The sequence below is a fragment of the Xenopus tropicalis genome, chromosome 4, assembly GCF_000004195.4.
Source record: "Xenopus tropicalis strain Nigerian chromosome 4, UCB_Xtro_10.0, whole genome shotgun sequence".
Taxonomy (NCBI): Eukaryota; Metazoa; Chordata; class Amphibia; order Anura; family Pipidae; genus Xenopus; species Xenopus tropicalis.
In genome coordinates this window covers 132,697,476-132,720,045 of record NC_030680.2, presented here as the reverse complement: position 1 = coordinate 132,720,045, position 22,570 = coordinate 132,697,476, and the positions used below count along the sequence as shown (strand labels likewise).

At 40.9% G+C, this 22,570-nt stretch overlaps 1 protein-coding gene across 5 annotated transcripts in view; it reads right to left on the bottom strand.

Moving 5' to 3' along the window:
* Nucleotides 1-22,570, bottom strand: part of grip2 (glutamate receptor interacting protein 2) — a 232,022-nt gene that overhangs the window by 86,040 nt on the left and 123,412 nt on the right. Inside the window, exon 1 of one of the 5 annotated variants that reach the window (XM_002938230.5) lies at nucleotides 1,920-2,040. The exons of the other annotated variants lie outside the window; for them this stretch is intronic. Within the exon in view, the coding sequence (XP_002938276.3) occupies nucleotides 1,920-1,962 (43 nt within the window). The 5' untranslated portion in view covers nucleotides 1,963-2,040. Of the gene's footprint in view, nucleotides 1-1,919; nucleotides 2,041-22,570 lie in introns of those variants that run through there. 5 annotated transcript variants of the gene reach the window in all.

Here is a 22,570-nt window from a genome sequence, read left to right as displayed (position 1 = left end):
AAGTACTCAGTGAAATTCTATTCTATTCATTTCTATGGGATTTTAAAGGCATAAAGGGTACATTCTAACATTCACCCATTAATAAATAGGTCTTTCAAAATCACATATAATCTAACCAAGGACAGCAGAATTTCACTCTTTAATAAATATGTCCCTTTGCTGCTAATTCCCCAAATGCTTGGGACCTGGGGTTCGTTAATATGGATCACTATAAAACCTAACGGGATTTTACTATACAGTTCTTAAGTAACAAGACTACAGGAAAAATGCACCAACAAGCTATCAGAATATATGCTCCAAGGTAAGTAAAGTCACAAAACATCTGGTATAAATAACCCAGAAGCAGCTGCAGGAATGGTAGGAAAAATGCACCAACACCCAATCGGAATAGATGCTCCAAGGTAAGTAAAGTCACATAACATTTGGTATAAATAAGCACCCAGGCACCATATAGCCCAGTCCCACAGGCACCGCAAAAGCAGCTAGGTGCTCATTTGCCCAACCCATTGGGTTGTAGCCACTAATCTGCCAATCATTTTGCTTGCAGTATTTTCCATTAGACTTTACTACCTTACTGTAGTGATTTACTGCATCTCCTGCGATAATGCAGCCAGAGTTCTATTCTTTTAATGTTTATATATTTATATACATGGAAATGGAACTGTACCATCGCACCTTGGTTTAACAATACAATACAGGTACAGTAAAACAGCCTTTATACAGTATAAGCAGCATTTAAAAACACAGGTAACTTTCTAGATTTTTTTAGACTGGCGATAATAGGACACTTTAAAAAGAAGATTAGAATAAGGAATAGTTTTAGTTATCCAATACAATAAGCATATTTCTGAGTAGGGCTTTATTCAAAAGTAACTTCTTAGAAGCAGCCAAGGGTGCATTTTACCATTTGCCATGACCATTAAGCTGCCAGGGTTGTTTCCTGCTAGGCAACGCATATTCCAGCAGGGTGGCAGCATATAGCCCCCCCCCACACACAAATATAAATACAGTACGTAGATAAGTGAGGCTCCATGCACAACACTGGAATATGTCCAAACTGCAACTTGCACACACTTTAACTATCCAATAGCTGTTTGACAGAATATATATATAAATCAATGATTATATTGCCTTACATATATCTGTATTATATAATGTTTTATGTTATTCTTTGAGTGCAAGTTTAGGATTACTATCCTTTCAGACATACTAGACAAATTCCCTAACAGACGTGACCAGAACACCAGTTAATTTGGAACTAAAGCTCCCAGAGTTCTGCCATCAAACAGCCAAATAGACGGTGCTGCCCAAATCAGCCTTTAAAGGGGTGGTGCACCTTTAAAAACTCTCTCTCAGTATAATGTGGGCAAATATCTCCTATATACTATTTACAAATGATTTAATATCTTATGGTTTTTGGATTATTTAGCTTTTGTTCAGCAGCTGTCCAGTTTTTCATCAACTATCTGGTTGCTAGGGTCAAGTTTACCCTAGCTCCAAGGGAAGTAGTTTGAATGAAAGATTGGGGAGATGAATTGGGGAAGGCTGGAACAGAATTATAATAAAAAGCAACAGTAAAACTGTAGTCTCACAGAGCAATAGGTTTTTGGTCATAGCTTTTTTTAATGTAATTTATCAACTAACAATGAGGTTCTGAAGGTCCCTTACCAGAACTTTAGTGCATTTAGGATAGAAACCGTCCAGTATACCCATTGCAATTTTTATGAATAAACAATAAATATCTCTTAGAAACTATAATTATTTTTTATTGGGGGGACCCGTCTATTTGACAGGCAGCAGGCCCTTCCCTAGGTATCTCAGGCACTAGCCCTGGCTAGTTCTAGTTTGTTAATTAGAAATACATGATTGAAATGATATGTGCCCTTTCCAAAACAGTTTGAATGTTATTGAATTCTGACCTTTTGTAGGCTTCCACCTAAGAATGGTCTGCAAAAAATGCATTTAGGGGTTCTTCATGGGGGGCTAAGCAACCCCCCCTCTCACACTGCTCGTGAATTGTAAGCACCAGACTGGGCTGCCGCCTACCTCTAGTAATAAAGCGCACCTGGACTTCTATCCCAAGAGCCACTGCTTCCCACTGACTGATTGGCTTAACTGGCCCAGCTCTGGCTGCAATAGCCCTAAATCTCTCTCCTAACCCGGGAACATATAGGGTTAACCCCATAGTGACCAGAGACATCACAAGCGGATAAAATAAATCTTTATACAGAGCCACAACACAGAGAGCATATTTAAGAAGAATTAACATTTGTTATTTTAATGTTGTTGCTTTAATATTATATAAATCATCTCTTTGGGTCCGGGAAGGGAACAACTAAAAGCAATGTGATCCCTCTGGGATGATAAAGGAAGCAATCTGCCATTCTAACTAGGATATGTTATTATGTTATGTGGTACCGGCACAATATATTGGTTTCGTAGTTCATGTTTTTTCCTTTGTTATTCTGTTATAACATATTTACAAAAATACAGAGAATTATATGTAATTATATGAAATTAACTGTGCCGAAATATGTGCAGCTCTGTATCAGGCAAGTTTTCAACCTCTTTATAGGTGGATGTTGGGATGTGTTCAACAGTGGGTATACAGTATGTTCTTGTATTCAGGTTCCTCAAGCTTCTTACAAGGCCACAATAAGTGCTATGGGCTTAAGTGTTGAGATTAGTGAGCGAATTTTTTCGCCAGGCATGGATTCGCAGTGAATTTCCGCATTTCGCCATTGGCAAATTGTTTTGTGAAACCTCCGTGAAAATTTACAGCGGAAAAATTTGTCGCGCATCAGAAAAATTAGTTGTGTTTCACAAAAAGGGGCGTGGTTGCGTAAAAAAGGGTGCGTCAAATTGAGCGTGGTTGCATCAAAAAAAGCACGGGTGACAAAAAAAATGACGCGGGTGACTGAAAAAGACGCAGGCGTCAAAAAAGACGCGGGACAAATTTGTTTCGCAAATTTTCTTGGCGTTGCGCGAATCTTATGGTGAAGCGAAATGGGACAGATTCGCTCATTACTAGTTGAGATCCATTTAAACACTGAAATCTCTCAGCTTCTTCTGAAGCCAATGTTTATGCCCTGTGCCAGGCCTGGACTGGCATTCAAAATAGGCCCTGGCATTTCAAGCCCAAACAGCCCCCCCCAGCCCAATAAATAGTGAGTGTCTATGGCATCTTACAGCAGCCCCTCTGGCATTTGCCAGAATCCGCAGCCCAGACCTGCCCTGTGCCCACACTGCATGCTGTACAGGGCATTATAATTTATTTTGCCACACTGCATCATTCATTAATGGTTTTTTCTCTGCTCTGTGGTTCTCTATACACGGGTGGGGACCACAAACACTGAACACAAAAAACCCCTGGTCTTAATCAATGCTTGTGCCTATGGGGTAAACTTGACATTGTCCATGCTTTAAAGCACATAACACAATTTAAAATGCTAGTGAGTATAAAGCCTTAAAGAGATACTGACACCACAAATTAAACTTTTTAAAAAATATGTCATAACATTGTCTTTGAATGTGAGTTATAATTTTGCCATAAAAATTGTTGTCCAGTGCTTTTACATTACCTATCTGATCCCCAGGCCCGGAATTGTGGTGAGGCCAAAGACCCAAAAATTTAGGGGCAGCATGCCACCCAGTCGCACCAGAATATTTTGCCCATGAAGAATAATGAGGAGAGGACATGCAGAAACTTTAGCATGTCCTCTCCCCACGGCTCCGAATGAATTAAGTGGCGCGATGTGGACGGCAAAAGGGGGCGGCCACGGGGCACCCTATTGAGAGATCCGGCCCTGCTGATCCCCCATGTTGCTCTATGAGGGGGTGCCCATATTTGTGCAGCAGTAGGCTGTTAGCAGTAGAAGCTATAACTGTCAGGTTGGGAAAGGACAATCAGGTTGGCAAAACAGTCAGGTTTAGGAACTTCAAGTAACAATTAATTAAAAAGCTGCCCTATCAGCGAAAAAAACAATCAACATGACCTATAGGGAACTTTTTATTACTGAATTCCTGACTTGGAGGCAAGTTTTGGCTGCAAAAAAAACAGATGTACTGCCAAACAGAGCCTTCTGTAGGCTGCCGGTCCATACAGGGGCTAGCAATAGCCTATTACAGCCTGTATTTGGCATCCCAGGAGCTTTTTGCATGCTTGTGTTGCTTCTAACTTTTTAATGTTTGTGTGGTTCATGGGTAAAAAACATTTGGGGATCTAAAGGGTGCTCCGGCCAGCTTAGTTTCATATGAAGTGTGGACTTAGCATAAACTGCCACTTGTCACAAGTTATTTTAGCAAACCCTAAATCTAGAATGAATACACACAGCAATGTAGTTATTTCCCAAGTTCTGCTCTCTGACAATCATAAACCTTTATCTCCCAACATAACAGTTACATTATTGCGCTGTCACATTTCTGTTTCCTTTACAATACACTAAGCAATGTGTTGTGTATAGAATGACTGTATCTCTAAACCTCATACACTGGATGATTTGCCAACTGACTAAACATTTATGCTTTTATATAAATGCATATTAAAAATCAGTGGTATATGGGCAAAAGTATCTGAAAACTCTGTCTCAAATGAGATGCTGAGTTCCAAGCTGTCTGCAGAAGCATTGTTAGAACCAGAACTATTCATAGCCAGAGGCACACCAGCCTAACAACACCATGTGCAATGCCAAGTGTTGGCTGGAGTGGTGTAAAGGTGCCAACATCGGACTCTGGAGCAGTGGAAATGGTTCATTTGGAGTGATAAATGGTGTTTTACCATCTGGCAGTCTGAAGGAAGGGTTGGCAGATATCACGCTACCTGCCTAAATGTATAATGCCAATGGTAAAGTTTAGTGGAGAAAGATTAATGGTTTGAGCTAGGACCCCTGGTTAAGCAAATCTTAAAAGGATTCTGTCACAGCAAAACATGTTTTTTTTACAAAACGCATCAGTTAATAACACTACTCCAGCAGAATCCTGTATTGAAATCTGTTTTTCAAAACAGCAAACAGATTTTTTTATATTTAATTTTAAAATTTGACATGGGCTTAGACATATTCTTAATTTCCAAGGTGCCTTCAGCCACGTGACTTGTGATTAGATGATAATCATGGTATATTCTGATTGGTACACTTGTATATTGCTTAATACTAAATAAGCATACCTTAGGAATGTGCCTAGGTCAGAGGTAAATTATAAACAAATGTCAAAGCCTGCACACATTCCCTTTTAAGGATATAGCGAATAAACCACCCAAGTCTGGTTTGGGACTCCTCCAGTTACATGGGAGTAGGAGAAACAATAGGTTAGCTGAAAGCAGTTCTAATGAGTAGCGCTGGCTCCTTCTGAAAGCTCAGACTCAGGCACAAAGCACTGAGATGGCGCCTACACACCAGGCTTCAAGAATAACATTCTTAATAGAGTAGAGTGCATTATTCCCATAAAAACAAATTCCCAAATCCCACCAACAATGTTACAATATCTAGTGGAAACCTTCCCAGAAGAGTAGAGGCTGTAATAGCAGCAAAGGGAGGACCTACTTCATTTTAATCCCCTTAAGGTGCCAATACATGGGCTGATTTCAGCTGCCGTAGGTGGGCATATTGGGAGACCTCGCCAAACAAGCGGATCTTACAACGTATGGCCACCTTTAGTTTTGGCATAAGACATTGGTCAGGGAGGTCTCTGGATACTTTTGGCCATAGAGTCCATTTCTATGTTCTATTTTTTCTTTTTGGTAATGCATTCTGCCCATTTTTATCATCCGTTGACATCTTTTTTTCTCCATTAAACAACACATTAAAAAAGTACAATAAACACAATGAATTTTATCGTAAAACATTCATAAAACCCTTTCGATAAAAAGGCCAAAAAAGGGGAAAAGCAGTGAAAACATGTATTTTCATAAATGAATATCAAAATGACCCACATAATAACAAAGAGACTGTCATTTTGTGCCTTTATTGCTGTGTACCTGGCCTTGGGTTTCTAAGCGATACCTGCTTGGATAAATAGAGAGAGTAAATGCTCTACAGAGTGGGGTCTTTGGAGAATTGCTCATCAGAAATCCTTCCTCGCTTTCTACCTCCCTGTCAGATTGGAGGCCTCATTGTTACGCATGTTTCATATCTCGCAGAGGCCTAATTAAATAAATCTTTCAGAGGCCGCTCTCGCACAGTTCTAGCTGGCGAATCCACCCCTGGCAAGTGAGAGCAGCTGCTTTGTTGCCTACTACAGGCCTGCATCTGGGAGATCTGACAATGATGTATTCACCGCCTTTCTCTTGTATTTATCAAGAAAATAATGTGTTTGAATGAATACCTTTGCAGGGATACTGATTCTTTTATAAAGGATTTCCACCCAAAAACATTTTTTTGTATAATGTATTGGAAAACGATTTCCAATATACACTCATTTTGTTTTAATATTATTTGTAAATGTAATTATACTGAAAGCAGCATCTGTTTTGCTTTATAGTCTCTGCACTCAGAGTTCTGATACCTATAACCATGTAGCTATGGTTTAGCAGCAGTGGTGTATCTACAATAAAGACATTGTTGTGCAGATACTATGGATGTATAGGAAAGACTCCCAGCAGATAGGAGAGATACAAATTGGACCTGATTGTTCTAATGCAATGCTGTGTTTAAAAATGAAATAAAATATGAAAAGGAGAGGGCGATTCCATGATATGGAGTGAATTGCATTTATTTTGTTAGATCGGCAATTCAATACGGTACATATTAGATTATTGCCAAAGTGATATACAGTAATTGCTGTGAGAAAACACACACACCCCTCCCTGCATGGAAAATCCTTCTGCTCTGCTTCAGCCAACTCAGTTTTGCTTTAAAAGGATGAACCTATGGACCAATCTATTGTGACTGTAGCTTAGCAAAAAGCCACTTAGGGTAACTTTAAGAGCTTAATTTCCCATTTTTAAACTAAAAATTCATCTCTTCTAGTGCAAGGAATGTAATTGCTTGTTTGTGTAACTTTGTTTGTTCATGGTGCGTACACGAACAAACACTGCCGCAAGGGACTGGAATAGGAGTAGGAGACAAAAGAGGTACATGCATAGCTCCCCCCACCATTGCGCCCTAGTCACACGGCCTCTACTACCTAACGCTAGCTCCGGCCCCGACTCAGTGTTGGACTGGTTCACCAGGGTACTAGGAGAATATCTATTGGGCCGTGGTTCTGTTGGGCCCCACTAGCCCAGTCATATTGGAAGGCTGTACAGTGCAGCGGCAGTGGGGACCGAAATGCATTGCAATTGGCAGCAGCAACCTTCGCACTGGTAGCATTGGCGGCAATAGTCATCATGGGGGGGGGGCTTCAGGGTGGTGTGCAATATCACTTGAAAATTAAGGACTTTGGCAGCTAAGGCAATAGTGGCAATTAGTGATGAGCAAATCTGCCCTATTTCAATGTACCGGAAAATTCACAAAATGTCAGGAAAATGCGTTTGTTGCGCAAATGTTTTGTCACTCATGCATTTTTTGTCACACGCGTTTTTTTGTCACGCACATCTTTTTTTTTTGTGAAGCTGCCTATTTTTGCCGCAACAAAAACCTAAAACCAAACCCTAGAGACATTATTGCAGGTGGGGCAAAATAGAAGGGTACTATACAGAAGGCAAGCTATGATTCTGCCCTGGATCTCAAAGCCATGCCAGTGATAATGGGTTTTTGCACACAATGGGGTTGATTCACTAAAGCGTTATTTATAGCATGCGTTAAAAATTTTATCGCGTCTTATTTTTTGCGACTTAACGCTCGATTCACTAAAAGGACAGGCGTCATAATTTAGATGCGATGTTCTTGGTGTTATTTAACTCGCAATGAGCGTTTTTCTTGCGTTATTTTCCGCCCCATTCGTTATTTCCCCAGCACGTGATATATTTCGCCGCGTGCGATATTAGCGAGCGATTTAACGCACGCAACCATTACTTTTGGAAAACTACTTTTCTGAAAAATATAATTTCCCTGCAAACTGGAGGCTGCATCACTCTAGGGCCAACACAGACTTGAATAAATCCCACTGCAAAGTCCATATTGTGTTGCCAAAAGCTCACCAACCGCAATTTTCTTAAAGTACCGCCTGCCCCAAGTAGGTGTTAATATTCGCACAGACTAATGCAATATTTAGCGTGTTTAAAGCTTCATATGTGTTTGTGAATCATGCGTTAGAATTATATCTATGCGAGAAATAACGCAATGCGAGGTAAATAACGTGTGCGTTTTTTGCGCATGCGATATGCGTTTTAACACACGCGAAATGACTTTGATGAATTGGTACTTATTTATCGTGTGGTTTTTAACGCAAAAAAGCATGTGATAAGCGTTATCGCACTTTAGTGAATCGGCCCCAATGTTACACTTCACAAAAGCAGCGTTGTGTATTTATCATTATTTATCATACAAATAATCCCCACCTAAAAAACATACATGTGAATTGCAGTTGGCGTATTTTCTTATGGGATTTTCGCTTCACGTTTTGATACATGTTGTCCCTGGAAGTAATAGGGTTAATATTACAGAACACGGGGAGATAAATAGCATCTGCACAACCGACAGCCCAGCACTATTCCTAGAACCCAGAGATCTGATTATAAATGTATTAATAACAGGGAAATGTACCTGAACGCTCTGATGTATCCAGGCCCATCGGAACTAACCATTACTTTTTTGACACCTGATATTTATCAAGCACTCTAAGTTGCTTTCAGAATTAATGATGGGGGTCCCTCCACTGTTTTGAAGGTGCTGTACCATTAAAGTAGCAATTCCATGTATAAACCTCTCCCTATGAGATCCTGCTGAGAAAGAATGAGAGGAAGGAGCAGCTCAATTGGTGGAGCAGAGGTGGTGGTCTCTCTGGAAAGTCTCATTGCTTTACTATGTTGTAAACAGAGAGAATGTAAACTGGAGAGACTGGGTGCCAGAAATGCAGTTGCATATATTGTCATTTGTACAGCAGCCCCATGAATGATAAACACTCATAAAGCACTACTGCCCAATAGATCCCAATAAAGGGCTAATAAAAATGACACCCAAAGCTCTTGGATCATCAAAATTGTCTCCTTATCACAGAAATTGTACCCAGCAATGCTGCCGAGAAACCTCATTTTCCACTTATAACCATAAACTAGGGTTTGTAGTTAGTGTTCCTAGCTCAGCACCAACTTCAGCTGCTCTTCTTTCTGTTCTTTAACATGCCATTATATATAAATAAAAATATATATATAATATAATTATGGGGTAAAGTTTGCATCAGTTATATTAACCCATAGCAACCAATCAGCAGGAAGCATTTAATAATTAGTTACTTAAAAACAAATATTAAATTGGTTTAATGAGGCCGGGGCAAACTTTATATTACCCCCTTGAAAGAAGAAGGTTGAATTTCAGCATCGATAGGGTGATTTTTGTATTAGAAAGGATAATTAAACACACTTTCTACACAGCTTTGTTATGAACACATGACAGGATACATGCAGTGGCAATTCCATATATAATATCCCAAGAACACATGGTAGTATAAATATAGCATTACTTTAATATATAATAACCCCAGAACACATTGCAGTATAACTGCAATACCCATTCCATATATAACCCCCCCATACATGGAGGTATAAATACAGTGCCAATACCATGTATAATAAACCCAGAACACACAGCAGAATAATGCAGTGGTTATTCACATTGAAAACCCCAAGAACACATAGTAGTATAAATACAGTCTCAGTTTCATGTATAAAAACCCTAGAACATATAGTGGGATAAATACAATACCCATTTCATATATAATGTCCCATACATGGTAGGATAACATATGGCAATATAAATACAGCAGGTCTGGACTGGGATTCAAAATAGCCCCCCACTGGCACAATAAATAGTAACTGTCTATGGCAACTTAAAGCAGCCCCCCTTGTTTTTTTTTCCAGAACTCCACAGATTGCCAGTCCAGGCCTGAAATACATTGTCAATTAGAAAGTATAAAAATCCAGAACACATAGCAGGATAAATGCAGTGGCAATTCCATATATAAAACCCCAAGAATACATGGCAGGATAACTGCAACATCCATTCCAATACACAACAAATCTTTTGACAGAGAACTCAGTGCAGGGTTTCTGTGAGTGCTTATGGCTGTATTACATAGACCTTTCTGATAAAGCTTACTTAGTTTTTACCTTTCTTTCTCCTTTAATGTTGGTTCAGGAAGGCTTTGCGTTTTTCAAGCCTTTATTAAAATCCACCCATGCAGTAAAGGTTTTCCATAAGGAGGTGGCTTGAGAAATAGAAAGCACTGAATGTAGTATAAGGGGTTATTTCCTACTAATTATGCCTAATGACTGAGCATACGCCTAGTAGGTTGGAGTGAGGCAGAATGTCTAAAGCCTATAGCAGGGTGGCTTGCACACAATATAGTCACACACAGCACATACGGCCCCCCACTGCTCCCCCAAGTGTATAGTAGCTACAGGGGCCTCTTAACACTTTAAATAATTCCTGCTTTTCCCCAGAGCTCTAGGGGTGGGGGGGGAGATGCCTTGCAAGAAATGTCTTTACAGCTAATTCAAAGTTTTCCTTTCAACATCTCGTACAACCCACAGAGGACCATGCAAGATGCAATTAAGACACGCAGAGGCCCCAAACTTGATTTCTTTTCCTTTTAAATTATTATTAACATAAAGGAACTTTATTATTAACATAAAGGAACTTTGCTAATTAAGCTGTTTCTTTGAAGCAGTCGGCAGCCACACAGTCTGAGAAGATGGCAGTCATTACAGAGCTTGGCGCTCACTCTGGCTCTGCCATGATCTAGATGGCAAAACAATTTTAATTTCAATTACAACCCACAATAGAGTAATGCAGGGGAATGTGTAAAGGGGAAGCCTCGCTTCCCACAGAACTGATATGTAACACAATGGGCAGTGGGGTTCAGTAGGAAGTATTGTTTCTTAGGGCTTTCAGGCATTTGGGATATGCGGCATTCTAATATGATTGCAGCTGAAATATAGTATATATAGTCATTGCAAATCAGAAGGGACATGATCGGAAGATCGGAAGTGGGAAACCCAGTAGTACAGGTACATATACTTCATAAAAACCAGATAATTTAAACATATAATTCCTATTTTTAGAAGTTATTCCCTTTTCTCTGTAATAATAAAACAGTACCTGTACTTGATCCCAACTAAGATATAATTACCCCTTATTGGGGGCAGAACAGCCCTATTGGGTTTATTTCATGGTTAAATGATTCCCTTTTCTCTGTAATAATAAAACAGTACCTGTACTTGATCCCAACTAAGATATAATTACCCCTTATTGGGGCAGAACAGCCCTATTGGGTTTATTTAATGGTTAAATGATTCCCTTTTCTCTGTAATAATAAAACAGTACCTGTACTTGATCCCAACTAAGATATAATTACCCCTTATTGGGGGCAGAACAGCCCTATTGGGTTTATTTAATGGTTAAATGATTCCCTTTTCTCTGTCATAATAAAACAGTACCTGTACTTGATCCCAACTAAGATATAATTACCCCTTATTGGGGGCAGAACAGCCCTATTGGGTTTATTTCATGGTTAAATGATTCCCTTGTCTCTGTAATAATAAAACTGTACCTGTACTTGATCCCAACTAAGATATAATTACCCCTTATTGGGGGCAGAACAGCCCTATTGGGTTTATTTCATGGTTAAATGATCCCCTTTTCTCTGTAATAATAAAACAGTACCTGTACTTGATCCCAACTAAGATATAATTACCCCTTATTGGGGCAGAACAGCCCTATTGGGTTTATTTAATGGTTAAATGATTCCCTTTTCTCTGTAATAATAAAACAGTACCTGTACTTGATCCCAACTAAGATATAATTACCCCTTATTGGGGCAGAACAGCCCTATTGGGTTTATTTAATGGTTAAATGATTCCCTTTTCTCTGTAATAATAAAACAGTACCTGTACTTGATCCCAACTAAGATATAATTACCCCTTATTGGGGGCAGAACAGCCCTATTGGGTTTATTTAATGGTTAAATGATTCCCTTTTCTCTGTCATAATAAAACAGTACCTGTACTTGATCCCAACTAAGATATATTTACCCCTTATTGGGGGCAGAACAGCCCTTTTGGGTTTATTTCATGGTTAAATGATTCCCTTGTCTCTGTAATAATAAAACTGTACCTGTACTTGATCCCAACTAAGATATAATTACCCCTTATTGGGGGCAGAACAGCCCTATTGGGTTTATTTCATGGTTAAATGATCCCCTTTTCTCTGTAATAATAAAACAGTACCTGTACTTGATCCCAACTAAGATATAATTACCCCTTATTGGGGGCAGAACAGCCCTATTGGGTTTATTTAATGGTTAAATGATTCCCTTTTCTCTGTAATAATAAAACAGTACCTTGTACTTGATCCCAACTAAGATATAATTACCCCTTATTGGGGGCAGAACAGCCCTATTGGGTTTATTAAATGGTTAAATGATTCCCTTTTCTCTGTAATAATAAAACAGTACCTGTACTTGATCCCAAATAAGATATAATTACCCCTTATTGGGGGCAGAACAATCCTATTGGGTTTATTTAATGTTAAAATGATTTTTTAGTAAATTTAAAGCATGGAGATCCAAACTATGGAAAGATCCCTTTTCTGGAAGACCCCAGGTTCCGAGCATTCTGGATAACAGATCCCATACCTGTATATATAGCCATCGCAAATCAGAAGGGACATGATCAGAAGACATGGGAAGTGGGGAATACAGTAGTACAGGTATAGGACCCGTTATCCAGAAAGTTCCGAATTACAGGAAACATAGGAAACATATAATTCCTATTTTTAGAAATTATTTTTTTTCTCTGTAATAATAAAACAGTACCTGCTGTACCTTGATCCCAACTAAGATATAATTAATCCTTACTGGAGGCAAAAAATCCTATGGGGTTTATTTAAAGTTTAAATGATTTTTTAGTAGACTTAAGGCATGGCGATCCAAATCACGGAAAGATCCCTTATCTGGAAGACACCAGGTCCCATATCTGTAGTAACATTTGCTTATACTGAGCCCAGCGACCCAGCCTGCTTACCTGCAAACAAATTCCAAGCCCTACTCGCAACCCACAAAGTAGCCAACCCCAAAACTCAACCTAATAGACCTTTAAAACGAGGGAACTCTCCCTAATACTCCCTCCTGACCTTAAGGCTAAATTGCATTTATAAAAGGCATTTTGTTCTTTTAAAGGGGGTGATTCAGCATTAAGTTAACTTTTAGTAAGTTATAGAATGGCCTATTCCAAGCTCTGTCCAGAGCACACTGAGCATGTGCAGTGTCACTGACACTCCTAACAGAATCCAAGATAGTGAGCTCCTGTGGCAACTTTAAAAGCCTGGATCATTACTACTATGATGCTGAAACTTAGAAAATCATACTTTTCAGACCTCGAATGATAGAAATATACACTTACCCATACCCAGCTTATATACCCTTACCCATACCCAGCTTATATACCCTTACACATACCCAGCTTATATACACTTACCCATACCCAGCTTATATACACTTACACATACCCAGCTTATATACACTTACCCATACCCAGCTTATATACACTTACACATACCCAGCTTATATACACTTACCCATACCCAGCTTATATACACTTACCCATACACAGCATATATACACTTACCCATACCCAGCTTATATACACTTACCCATACCCAGCTTATATACACTTACCCATACCCAGCTTATATACACTTACCCATACCCAGCTTATATACACTTACCCATACACAGCTTATATACACTTACCCATACCCAGCTTATATACACTTACCCATACCCAGCCTATATACACTTACCCATACCCAGCTTATATACACTTACCCATACCCAGCTTATATACACTTACCCATACACAGCTTATATACACTTACCCATACACAGCTTATATACACTTACCCATACACAGCTTATATACACTTACCCATACCCAGCTTATATACACTTACCCATACACAGCTTATATACACTTACCCATACCCAGCTTATATACACTTACCCATACCCAGCCTATATACACTTACCCATACCCAGCTTATATACACTTACCCATACCCAGCTTATATACACTTACCCATACCCAGCTTATATACACTTACCCATACACAGCTTATATACACTTACCCATACCCAGCTTATATACACTTACCCATACCCAGCTTATATACACTTACCCATACACAGCTTATATACACTTACACATACCCAGCTTATATACCCTTACACATACCCAGCTTATATACACTTACACATACCCAGCTTATATACACTTACCCATACCCAGCTTATATACACTTACCCATACCCAGCTTATATACACTTACCCATACCCAGCTTATATACACTTACCCATACCCAGCTTATATACACTTACCCATACCCAGCTTATATACACTTACCCATACCCAGCTTATATACACTTACCCATACCCAGTTTATATACACTTACCCATACCCAGCTTATATACACTTACCCATACACAGCTTATATACACTTACCCATACCCAGCTTATATACACTTACCCATACCCAGCTTATATACACTTACCCATACCCAGCTTATCATGTAGGTGGGAACATGGATACTGTAAAATGCACTGTAGGGAAAGATACATGCAGAGATCAGCAGGCGAGTAAACTGAATCTGCATGAATACACTTTCCATAAATACTCACATTATGGGGAGAACACACCAAAATATCCTACATAAAAATAGTGTTGGTCCAGCTCCTGTGCCAATTTTTTTTTTATTTTTTGCAAGGGGCCCTAGAAATTCAATTCCGGCTCTATTGTTAATTAGGCCCTAAGCTGGTTATACATACCCGGGTTCTGGTCATGCAGTTTGATTGAATTTAACCATACTGCCTGACCATCTGGCTATTTATGGCAAGTTGGGGATCAGATACAACAGATTATAGTGCAAGGTTTTATGTTAGCTGGCCTGAAGGCAAGTGATGGGGAGCTACACATGTAAGACCATACGTATGGTATTTGATAATGGTACAGTTCAGCTGTGTAGGCAGGGTCGAACTGGGGGGTGCAGGACCCCCCCAATGGGCCCCAACGCAGCCTTCACACCCCCCGCAGGGGCCAACCACCTGCCCAACCCCTCCGTAAATTAAACTTCCACGCATCAGGGGAGAGAGACTGCGGCTCAGGGGAGCACCCTGTGGGGATCGGGTCTGGGCCGACGGGGCTCAACAGGTTTTTTTCCTGGTGGCCCAGTCCGACCCTGTGTGTAGGGAATTTAGGTTGGAAAGCCCCTGGTTGCAGTGATAAAGAAGGGTGTTTGCCCTAGCCAATGACATTATTCCCAGCTTTAACTTTATTTCACAAGGTGGCAGTTTTATATCTGAGAGAATATAAATTTACGTGAGCAGTACAGCAGGCCCAGACTGGCAATCTGTGGGTTCTGGCAAATTCCAGAGGGGCTGCTGTAAGATGCCATAGACACTCACTATTTATTGGGCTGGTGGGGCTGTTTGTATACTTGAAATGCCGGGGTCTAATATAAATCTTAGTCCAGACCTGCTGTACCATAACAAATGTATGCAAATATGACTGTATGAAACAGGTTGTGGCTATGGGTTTATACTAACAAAGCGCAAGAATCTCTCTGCCGTTGCATCAGAATATTGCTCAGTTATTTTAATTGGAAAAGCAAGAATTCCCATAAAGCACTAGACATGGTAAATGAGACAACATTATGCAGTGCAGCCTGGATGGCATAATACTATGCTGATTGGAGGTAGGTGGGAGGCAGGAATTCTTCAGGGACCCCCTCCCAGGGTGAAGTGGAATCCCCATCTTATGGAACGGCATCATTATCCTAAGCACACAATGTGCTGATTCTGCTGCTCTCCCACTCCTACACACATAATCACTCTCGGGTTGCTTGTTCACTGCCGCTTGTGACTGCCTGTGACTTCCATTGCTTTCAGCTGCAATCAGGATAGGAAGACCCTATATTTAACCACTGCATGTCATACAAAGCATGTTTGTGTAGCAACGTGTAAAGCAACTGCCTCAGTGACCCATGAAAAACAATCAGCAGTTAAGTTTGAGCTCATATACAGAGAGAGAATAACAAAAAGAAATATCTCATTGGTTCCTATGCCCATTGTTGTTGCCATTTTGTATCTCTAAAAATGTGGTCTTTTCAAATTTGAATGGTAAATATGCAACATTATCAAGAAGTGATTAACTGGTCAATATCAGTGCTGGACTGGGTCTCCTATGGCCCACTATAGAACCTTAGGCCACTCTCACAGCAATTAGGTATAGATTATGCCAAATTGTATAGGTTTTTATTTAGGCCATAGTGGAAATAATGATAGGTTGATAGGAATTTTCTTAGGCTGGGGCCCACCGAGAGAACCTCAGGTATTCTAACAGGCCAGTCCACTACTGGTCAAGCTCCCGGTTTCTTATCCTTAGGATAGGGACATTTTTAATTTTCATTAATGGCACTGAGTCCTGTAAAGCAGGGATTCGGGTACAGAGGGTGGTTGTTAATGGCACATTCTCTACTTGGAATAAGGTTCTCAGTGGGGTCCCTCAGGGTTCTGTACTGGGTCCACTTTTGTTTAATTTGTTCATAAATGACTTAGGGGAGGGTATTATGAGTAATGTATCAGTGTTTGCAGATGACACAAAACTCTGCAGACCAGTCAATTCTATCCAGGATGTGACATCCCTGCAGCAGGATCTTGACCAACTGGCAATCTGGGCAGCTAAGTGGCAGATGAGATTTAATGTGGATAAATGTAAGGTCATGCACCTGGGATGTAAAAATATGCAAGCCCCGTATACCCTTAATGGGACTGCACTAGGCAAATCCATAATGGAGAAGGACCTTGGAGTCCTTGTAGATAATAAACTTGGCTGTAGCAAGCAATGCCAGGCAGCAGCTGCAAGGGCAAACAAGGTTTTGAGCTGTATTAAAAGGGGTATAGATTCACGGGAGGAGGGGGTTATTCTTCCCCTTTACAGAACACTGGTAAGGCCCCATCTAGAATATGCTGTTCAGTTTTGGTCTCCAGTGCTCAAACGGGACATTATTGAGTTAGAGAGGGTCCAGAGAAGGGCAACTAAGCTGGTAAAGGGTATGGAAAGTCTCAGTTATGAAGAAAGACTGGCCAAGTTTGGTCTGTTTACACTGGAGAAGAGGCGCTTAAGAGGTGACATGATAACTATGTATAAATATATAAGGGGATCATATAATAACCTTTCTAATGTTTTATTTACCAGTAGGTCCTTCCAACGGACACGAGGGCACCCACTTCGTTTAGAAGATGGGAGGTTCCATTTAAACATTCGGAAAGGATTTTTTACAGTGAGAGCTGTGAAGTTGTGGAATTCCCTCCCCGAATCAGTCGTGCTGGCTGATACATTATATAACTTTAAGAAGGGGCTGGATGGATTCTTAGTAAGTGAGAGAATACAGGGTTATGGGAGATAGCTCTTAGTACTAGTTGATCCAGGGACTGGTCCGATTGCCATCTTGGAGTCAGGAAGGAATTTTTTCCCCTCTGCGGCAAATTAGAGAGGCTTCAGATGGGGTTTTTTGCCTTCCTCTGGATCAACTAGTAGTTAGGCAGGTTATATATAGGCATTATGGTTGAACTTGATGGACATATGTCTTTTTTCAACCCAACTTACTATGTTACTATGTTACTATGTTATACTAAGGGTCTGCAGCCAAAAATGGGTCCATATACAGTTTGGGGAGGGTCATAATCTTCATGCTGCCTATACCCCAGGAGTCAGGACTGTGCATTGCATAGAGGATTTTGTGGGCCAACACAGGGGTAAAGTAAGTAAATGTTGAACAGTGGCTATATCTAAAGTGGCACAAACGGATACTATGATACCAAACAAAAAAACACTTGTTTTGATTTATGAATTTACTTGCCCCTTCAAAATTATGGGGTGAACAAGAAATTGTGCAGAGTAAGGGTGAAGACACACTGACCTACTAGTAGCAGTTACTTTTTCACGGCTACTAAACTCCAGAAAATACCCTGCCATAGACAGTAGTGAGAATTGCCTCTGCTAATTGCACTTAGAGACAGTAATAAGTAAATGATCAGCATTGTCTATTTTAGTAGCCACGACAAGTAGCTGCTACTAGTAGCTCCATAAGCTCAATGAATTGGTGGCATTGGCAAATAGAATATTTAGTCTGTTGCCAAGGGCGCACAACCTGTAGGGATCTCCTACTTTACCAACTCATTAATAGAGGCTAATGCTATATACATTCCTTCCATCAGAAGAAGGTCCTCAGTATGTGCTTGTTGGGACCCAACGCAAGACCTACCAATGGAATTGACGGATACTGAGTTAAGGAAAGAGAGATAAAACAAACAACAGACTAGCAACATGGTGATATAACAACACAATGTCCAAACCAAAGCAATGTGCCACCAAACCTTTTCCTCTCCCATGATCCTTCAGAATGTACCAGAAGTCACAACCTACTACACACACTCCATGGTGCAGGACAAATTTACGTTTTGGAACAAATACACAAAGACTTACTGACACAGATACACTATAGCCCCATTCCCAGCTATAAATGTACATTGCTGATGAAGAACTATAGCTGCCAAATTTAAGGGACACATTGATATTGAGAATTTCCTGCCTCACCCAAGAACAGTATATTGCAATGAGAACCCTTGCCTCTCTGCAGGCTCCATCCATATTACTGTAAATGATCTGAGGATGCAAATCTGGAGCTTAAAGCGTTCCCTAACTGCACCATGAGCCTACACAAAGTTATAAATCCATGTCACAGCAAGCAGCTCTGCCCCAATCTGGGTCAATGGGTCCTGGTGCTGTGCTGAGCAATGCACATTACATCTTGCTGACTATGCAGGGGGCTGGGGGGCACCGTACTGTACCTTTCACTCGCCGTCTCACCATCCCAAAACGACACTTTAGGGAAACAGAGAACATGGGTGTTGAGTTTCGAGGCTTTGAGCTCAAGTGAAGCCTGAACAGGGCAGATTGGCTGGTGTTCTCCCTGGGTATCCGTGGGATGAGGGTCAGGATGCAACGTGAAAGAGAAGCAAATTAAAGATTGGGGAGTATGCAAAGAATGGAAGGGACTGAAGCAGGTAGAGGTAAAATGAGCTATGTAGGCAGAGCAGCAGGGAGAGGGGAGAGGGCTGGGAGCTAGGAGAGAGAAGGAAAGTTAAAGAGGTGAGAGACAGACATATCATTCACTTTGCAGGGATGCTCTCTCCTCCGCATTCAAGAGGATATAAGGCCAATAAAGAAAAACTGATTTATTCTGCATAAGAGCATGCAGCTTCTCAGGATAGAAGGAGGGAAAGCAAGGATGCCAAGAGAGACAGCTGGATCAGAGACAGGCTGGATACAAGCGAGATCTCTACAAAAGACAAGGAAGAGACAGACAGGAGCACAGAGTGCCAGCGAGAGAGAGCCCAAAAGAGACAGACTACAGGCAAGTTAGAGGAGGTAGCAATCCCTGCCTCTGCAGTATCTGCTGCTCTGTGTATCTCTCAGTCCACGGGATAATGAAAATGCCATCAATATTAATAAGATGCTTTTTTGCTTCTTTAGCTTCGAAGTGCAAATCATCCCTGGGGCAGGAAAGGGTCAATAACCGATTCTCTCCTGCTCTGCAGATGTGTGCCTGCTCCAGACCTGCTGCCTATTGTTTGCTCACCCGTACTCGCTCCCTGCAGCAATAGGAACAGCAGGATACCCAACACTGAGCCCTCCAGCTGCTATGCACTCCAACTCCCAGCATTCACAGCGAGTTCATTGCAAAAGGGAATGAGTATGGCATACTGTATGTGTAAGCTACAAGCTTCTGCTCCACTATACCAGCATGCACCCATCACCCTGCACCATACTGTAGGGATACCAAGATCCCAATGCGTTTTATATACTTACCCTGCACAGGAACCATAGCCCTTTCACATTTAACCAGTAAATACTTCTGCACTCTACAGAACCATGTCCCTAACAGATCTCACAGGTACAATACCCTGTGCACATTGTATACATTCAGTGATCTTAACCAATGCAATAAGCACATACATCTGCACCCACTGTACTTACAGTATGCCCCCATCACATTGTACAGTTATATTACCCTGTGCCCACTTTTACTCTGTATCCACTCTTACTCTGCACCCACTCTTACTCTGCACCCACTCTTACTCTGCACCCACTCTTACTCTGCACCCACTCTTACTCTGCGCCCACTCTTACTCTGCACCCACTCTTACTCTGCACCCACTCTTACTCTGTATCCACATTTACTCTGTACCCACTCTTACTCTGCACCCACTCTTACTCTGCACCCACTCTTACTCTGCACCCACTCTTACTCTGCACCCACTCTTACTCTGCACCCACTCTTACTTTGCACACCCTCTTACTCTGCCTCCTCATTTACTCTGTACCCACTCTTACTCTGCACCCACTCTTACTCTGCACCCACTCTTACTTTGCACACCCTCTTACTCTGCCTCCTCATTTACTCTGTACCCACTTTTACTCTGCATACTCTGTTACTCTGCCTCCTCTCTTACACTGCACTCACTCTTACTCTGCACCTACTCTTACTCTGCACCCTCTCTTACTCTGCACCCACTCTTACTCTGCACCCTCTCTTACTCTGCACCCACTTTTACTCTTTACCCACTCTTATTCTGCACCCTCTCTTACTCTGCACCCACTTTTACTCTTTACCCACTCTTATTCTGCACCCACTTTTAATCTGTACTAACTCTTTCTCTGCATCTACTTCACTGGAAGGTAGCAGGGACATACTTATTTTACAAACACACATTATAAATGTACTGTTCCCCACAGCCAATTTACAGACAACTGACACTCAGTTCTACTTGTGCTTTTCACACATTTGCTGACACCTCTCTATACATTTTCATGCACATTATTAATGACCTGGAGGTGGGCATAGAAAGCACTGTTTCTATTTTTGCTGACAACAAAAAAATTGTGCAAAACTATAAGTTCCATGCAGCATGCAGCCGCTTTGCAGAGCGATTTGACTCTGTACAAGTACATTAGAGGGGATTATAGGCAGAGAGGGGATGTTCTTTTTTCCCATAAAAATGATCAGCGCACCAGACACCCCCCCCCCCGCCCCTTTAGATTGGATGAAAGGAGGGGGTTTTCGCAGTGAGGGCAGTGAGGCTGGGGAATGATGAATGAGATGGGCCATGCTGTGAATTCTGGACCATCAAACTAGGTAAGGTAAGGTAAGATTGAGTCAAGCTTCAAAGGGGATCAGGGCACACATGGGTGGGCCTGGGGGGCAGAACAAGGGTGTTACAAATTTACTGGGGAGTACATTGCTGATACACTTGTAATACTGACCTATGCCTTGGCTGGTGTTTTACTGGTAGCAATCCTACTTGTTGTAAAATTAGAAGTCTACCTACCTGTTGTCTATTAGAAGTCACCTTGGAGTATGATCTGCATCATACTCCTTGGTGACTTATAATATCCTTATATTTTACAATAGGGGGTTGACTGTTCATTATATAAACACTTCCACGTGTGGGTATACATACCTCTAACAGCTCAGCCCGCAGTCCTGGATTCTTACTTAAAAGTCCCTTTGATCTCCTGCACTGAACACTAAAAAAGATACAAAGTTTCTCAAACTTAATTAAATAAGTCGCTTTTGGCAGAGAGCCCAGAATACTCACCCCCTGCACTGAGATACAATTGTAACTAATAAGCTAAACAGGTCTCTTGGGGGAACTAAGACTTGCATCTTAAAGGGCAATTTCAACTTCATTAGCAAAACTGTAATAACACATAAACAAGAGCTCAAAACCCCCAGAAATGTGTTCAAACTTTATATAACTTGCAAATTATGAAAAATAGGAGAGGTATTTAGGGGGTGTGGTCACAAAATGGGCGTGGTCAACACATTTGCTTGCCCCCTACCTGTCCCCTAACTTGTGCATCAATTAAGTGCTTGGTAATTAAGCACTAAGGGGCACACGCTAGCACTTGCACCCCTGGGGATAATAAATTACCCCTTTTATGTTATTTATTACAAGGTCCAGCAGTGCCAGACATCTCCTCACTGAGTTTCCCTGTCTGTTTATTCTTATTCATCACTTTGTAACGCCGGTTTCAAAGTGAGAAATGTATAATAAAGTCAAAAGTGAGTCTGTTCTTTATTTTTATATAATACTTTCCAAGAAACCTCATATTCAGCAAAAGCCATTGCTGCCAGATCATTATTTTTATTATGCCTGTTAGAATGGCGACTTTCTTATACCGTATGCTGGGGGAGATGTTTGGGCTTTATGGCACGTTTCACAGCTGAGTTATTTAAGATCAAAACCTCGTCAGATCTCTGTGGTGTTGCTGACTGTACTTGAGCCTGAATGCCTTTAATTTGTAAGTCTCTGATTATTAAAGACGACCATCTGCAGTGCACAGGAGAATTAC